Below are 6,013 nucleotides of genomic sequence, written 5' to 3' on the forward strand. Positions count from 1 at the left end.
TCATTGTTGTTCAGAGAAAGAAATGCAACATATTCAACAAGACATTTAAACCCAATTTTGTATTTAAAATGCTATTATAGTATCTTTTTTGCTATGCTAACAGGCCATAATAGTATTTTATAATATGCTATGATAGTGTTTATTAATATTTTGAATTAGTTTTATTTAATTTGCATTGAATATGAAAGATAATATTCTGTACTGTCAGTGGGGACCAAAACAACATTGGACCCCATTTACTTCCACAGCAAAAGTCATATAGGTTTGGAATGACATGGGGATGAGGAGTAAATCATGACCAAATCAAAGGTAAATAAATGCTCTTGTCAAAGGTTAACATGATGTAAAGTTCAGTAAAACTATCAGCTGGGACTTATGCGCTATATATGTAGCACCAAGCACACTGTCAAGATCTGTGTCAGTGAAACATAAAGCATACACTTCCCCTGTGAGGCAAGACCATGCGCACTGTACTGGGTGACCTAATTTTTAAGCACAAAAGATCCTGAGAGAGTAGCGAGCTCATGAGCAGACATGAGGAAAATAGCTTTGCCCATGGGTGATGTCGAGAGGGAAAAAAGCATTAAAGATACCTCAACACAGGGAGATACGGGAAAGCTTGAGAGGGCCGCTGTACTGTTTCTGAGTCTAGAGAGTGTCTCAAATGCCAAACGCCTACACAGCGATGTAAACACAGACATGGTCGCTCAAGACTGCAGTCAGGCATGGTGAGTGGTTTCCACAGCGCAACCAAACCAAACCAAAACGACAGATTAAACTCTGACGAATTCAGAGGAAACTTTCCATTCATAATACACAAGTCTGAAATAGTTTTCAGTAAATTCTGAGCCATATGATGCAATGGCTAAGAGGATGCTAAACAGTCACAGGTTAGCTGCAATCTGAACTGCTTTACATTGCAATATAGAGTTAAACCCCTCTCAGCTTCCCACAATCAACCGATTACCTCACAAATCATGTCCAGACATGACTCAAGCTGCGCAGGTAAGATCATGTTGCATAACTAACATGCCTACAATCAGAGTCTGTCATCTGACTCAACGGCTCTAACATAAGCCCACAGCAGGAGCACATTGTCTGCGTGGAATAGTGCTACTGCAGCCTGAGCGCCCAGCATTCAGAGACTCCGCACATAATATATAGAGCGCCTAGAAACTAGAGCGACCGAAACAAAGAGCAGCACGGATCAGGCCAGCATTTACGCAGAAATTTTGTTTTCAAGTTTTGAAAACATGTTCTTACATCCAAAGTAATTTGATCTTGTGATGAAACAGAAGTAGTGACAAATCTTTTCTTCAGTATTTTGACGCACAACTGAGTGTAACAGATTATTGAAAAAGAAAAACATAGGGCGGAGCCTTGGTTCTATGAATCTGCTGCCTGATTGGATTTTGAGGAACGTAAAATACAAACGCAACATATGGGATCAAGCGGCAACCTTCAGCCAACAAGGAAGTGACTAAAGCTGCAATTCATCGACTGGCCACTTGAGGCTGGCTGCAAAAGGGAGTCAATCCCTCCCCATGTTAAAATGCCCAACTTCACAGCAGAAAAAAACATGTTTACAGCCTGGTTCAAAAAATTATTTTGATCTATATAGCTAATTTTGCCCTTCATGACAACTGTGAGGGGGTGAATTTTTTTATAACTCATCCATTTAAATTATATTAAGCCTTAAAGTTCTGTATAATTAAGGGCGTGGGCACTTGAGTGACAGATGGATTGCCGCTGCTGACACTGCCGTCGAGCTAGGTGGGCGTGGCTTCAGTAACCAGCTCCCGCCTTTTTGCCCATTTTCGATTATCCGGGAGAGTCGTGCGGTGATGCGCTGCCAAGATGGTGACCGCCCGCTCTGCACACTTTGAGCTTCAAAAATGCTCTTCAGGAGTCTACGGGTGACGTCACGGACACTACGTCCATGTTTTTATACAGTCTATGTATGGGATGTCATTTTGGGCATTCACAATGTAAACTGCGTAAATATTTATTGATTATAATGAGAGCTATTTAGTTTTGTATGCGTAAAAGAGCAGCCATAGTACACTTTTCAATTCATGCATTCACACACGAATGCAGGTTCCCAATGCAGATTTTCAAGTTGGTCAAAACTGAACTATGCTTTTATACATCTCTCCGCTATTGCCAATAAACAATAAACTGAAATGCGACCAAGTCTTGCCAGATTCAGACAAATATGAAACTGCATTTTATCCTGCCTCCTGGCACTCCTACATTAACTCCTGGTTTGAGTCCAGCAGGTTTGAGGGCCAGTGATTCTTCCTGTAGGTGGGCAAGGGGAACTAAGTACCCATTAAGCAGAGAATCCGAAAACCAAGGAACTCATCATCCAGACCACTCAGAGAAGGCCAGAGCTCACAGGATCCAGAGCAGCCCAGCACACACCGCTCTAACCACCCAGCCAGAGAATGTATGTCACAGAGAAATCATCTCAAACAGACCGAACAAAAGACAGACAGACAAACAGAAGCTATAAATTCAACACAATACGTGCACATGTTTGGCACTGAAACATCTTGATATAGTATATCATTATCATATAATGGCGGGGACAAGAAGTGAAGCTGTCTGCAATATACACATAGCTATTTGTTATAGGCCTCATACAGCATAGGGATTTAGTATGTGATTTTTATTTATTGTAGGGTATTTTTTCTAATTTATCAGATGCTCGTGGACTAACATATAGTGCATCTTTGTGTTAAAAAAATATATTTTATAAAATATATATTTCACATTTCTAATAATAAACCATCTCTACTTATGTCTAAAATAAGATTAGATCTAAGAATGCAGTATATCTACTAATATTAAAACCCTTTGTGCCTCTCTAAGCTGTTTCTCGGTCAGGTGCATGAATATCAGCTCCCATATTTCTCCCCCATCATTAATGGCGAGATGCTGAACAATATATTTCACCCATTGTAAGTCAAAAAATCTCTCTCTCCACTCACCCGCAGAGCAGACAGGTCGATCTCATCCAGACTCCTCGCAGGAGAGTCACTCGCCATGATTATCTGTTCTATTCAACAATATAATGCCCGAAATAACATGAATACAGACGCCGAACTGATCCGTGTTCTACACCAAACAGGCTGGATTGACTTCAGTCGGACCAGATGAAGCGCCCGGATGGTGCAGAGTCGCTGGTTTTCGCGATTCCGGGTGTATAAAACCGAATTAGCTGCTATATGGTTGCAGGTAAAGGAGACATCTCGTGCTTGTACCGCTGATCTCTTGCCGCACGAGTCCAAAAAACACCAGCGCACCAGTGGACGTGAATCAGGGCTCGGGGCGGGCGAAGGCGTGTCAATCACCAGTGTTTCTAGGGCGTGGCCTGAATGAAAGGCGGGGCCAAACTCACTATTTTACACAGATAAGCCTACGACTTATAATAAGAGCACATAAAATTGCGTAAAATGTAAACTCACTATTTTACACAGATACTCATATGTGTGTGTGTGTGTGTGTGTGTGTGTGTGTATATGTATATATATGTGTGTATATGTGTGTGTGTGTATATATATATATGTGTGTGTATATATTTATAGCATTTTCAAGTAATTAGGAATACAACTACTGTAAGGATACGAGTTAACATGCTCAAATTGGACAACATTAGTAGTTTGCTCTTTTATAGCTACATACAAAAAAATATATATGTTGTAGAACAAAACGTGAACATTCAAGTTTAACCACAAATCTTACTAATAAATCATAAACTGCTCATCACAAAAATCACAGTAACCCTGCAATAACACACACATTTAAAAAAATGTATAACTAGTCTAAACTGGTTGGCTGATCTTTAGCTGGTTTAAGCTGGAAGTAGCTGGTTTTGTCAAACTCTCAGCCTGGCCAAGCTGGTTTTAGCTGGTTAGTCAGCCTGACCAGCTAAAGAATTGATCGAAACATCTTTAAAACTTGCCTGCAAAACAGCTATGACTAGGCTGGACAACCAGCTAAAACCAGTCAACCAGCTGGTTTTAGCTAGGGTTTCTTTTCTTTTTTCAGCAGGACAAGCACCAACCCAGTGGCTAAGCACAGTCACCATGTTAAGACTTTGTCTTAAGAACACCCTAGCAACCACTAACTATCACACTAGCAACCAATATAAGAATGTTAAAACCTCTCAGAACACCTGAGAAACCACACAATAACTCCCTTGAATTGTGACAGCGAGTTGCGAACGGTAACCCACTTCTTAAATTTGTTGCAGATAATGTATAGCTGTTGTAGTTGTGATTATGTGCATGAATTGAGCAGCTTATAATGTGTAAGAGCAGTCAGAAACAGGAAGCCACATTTCAGACAGTGAGTGAGACGCGCCACAAACAGCCCTATTTCCTTTCACCTTCCGTTTATGTAAGCACGATTTATAAAACACATCACCTTCCCCCACACCACCTTCCTCTCAAATTCGCTTAGGCTGAAAACATCCTCTCTGTCATAACGGCAGTCCCATTCAGTGTTATGAGCTCGGCAGCATTTCACAGTTGATTTCCTTGATAGCACACATAGGCCTACATCACGGAGACATCTATTTGACGTCTGCATTTATATCTGCAAGAGGGGTTTTTTATAGGACGTTTCTTGTCAGACGTCAAATAGACGTTAAGAAGATGTCTGTAAGATGTTTATGATTTAGAATGTATGTAAAACTGACATTTAAAGACGGCTATCAGATGTTTGTACACAGCAGATGCTTTCCAGCAGATTAAGCGATCTTTAACAGACATCTTGCAGTTGTACGCGTGCTGCATGTTTTTCTATCTATCCATTAGTCTATCAATCAATATATCCTATATAATATAACATATAGGTCCCATATAATATAATATAATATAGGCCTATAGGTCCTATTCTTTGTGTCCATCTGCCTGTCCATCTTTTCGATTGTATAGCTATATATGTAGCCTATGTTTATCTACAGTATCTGTCTATCTACCTGTCTATCAGTTCGTCCATTTGTTTATCTTTCTATAAATTTGTCTATCTATCTGTCTGTCTATAGTATCTATCTATACCTTTATTTATCTATCTATCTACAAATGAATGATAGCGCTGCAGTGAATAGTGCTCCATCTAGTGGTGAATGTGTGGAATCATTCAGTCAGATTAACTGAATGGGGATTTGAGATAATTATTGAAGGATTTTTTTTTTTTTTTTTTTTTTTTTTGCTTAATGGGGAACTCAAAATATAAGACAAATTATTCTGCCAGAACTGACCGTTTTCTTAGAGATTATGTAAAAATACACACAAATGTGCCTTACAGGAGTCTGGAAATCATACTTTTCATGCCTTTTTAAAGCTTTTCCCACAACATCTTGTTTGTAAAAATCCATGTTTCCCCAGAGTGAATCCCTGTCAAGCATTCAGCCAGTGTGAAGTCTCCCTTGCGCAATAGCTTTCATCTTATCAGCACAGACTCTGCTATGTGTGTGCTACATTTCTCTCATTCCTCTTTGCTATTTGCCACAAGACGGCTTTGTTCCTCAGTGACTTTTGCCTGTAAAAACAGGCCGTTTTTGTGTACTTGAAAACCTGATTGGTTTCTTGTGCATTAAAGCTTTATCTGTTGCAACAGCACTTTTAGCATTTGCACTGTAAGAAAATGTTTCCTGCTGACAATGCAGTTTGTGCAATAGCCTGCATTTGTGATAAGATGCTTTGTATTTGTGTAGCTTAGCCTGATCACATTATATGCCATCAAACCAGATTTGCTTTCATTTATCATTGTCACTGTTGTTTAGATTTTCTCTGAAGATTTGAGGAAAAGGGCCATTATCTTTCTTCCCCTGTCTAATGGACAGTGAATTAGCTATTAGTGTTAGCAGAACAAAATCATTCACACAAGTACACATATCATTAAAGACTTTGCTAGAATGACTGCGTCTGGCACGCGTATGTTCAGAGTTATTTATTAGGAGTGAAACCCGTGGTTATGCAACCTGTGGATATTTTAATTGGTG

At 39.7% G+C, this 6,013-nt stretch overlaps 1 protein-coding gene across 2 annotated transcripts in view; it reads right to left on the reverse strand.

Annotated features, from left to right (window-relative positions):
• Window positions 1-3,341, reverse strand: part of LOC109066668 (TRAF2 and NCK-interacting protein kinase-like) — a 57,790-nt gene extending 54,449 nt beyond the window's left edge. For both annotated transcript variants that reach the window (XM_042714499.1, XM_042714498.1), the window contains exon 1: window positions 2,994-3,341. In XM_042714499.1, coding sequence (XP_042570433.1) covers window positions 2,994-3,050 — 57 coding nt within the window. In that variant the 5' untranslated portion in view covers window positions 3,051-3,341. The remainder of the gene's footprint in view (window positions 1-2,993) is intronic.
• Window positions 3,342-6,013: the final 2,672 nt, after the last annotated feature.

Source organism: Cyprinus carpio, chromosome A24 (genome assembly GCF_018340385.1).
Source record: "Cyprinus carpio isolate SPL01 chromosome A24, ASM1834038v1, whole genome shotgun sequence".
Lineage (NCBI taxonomy): Eukaryota > Metazoa > Chordata > Actinopteri > Cypriniformes > Cyprinidae > Cyprinus > Cyprinus carpio.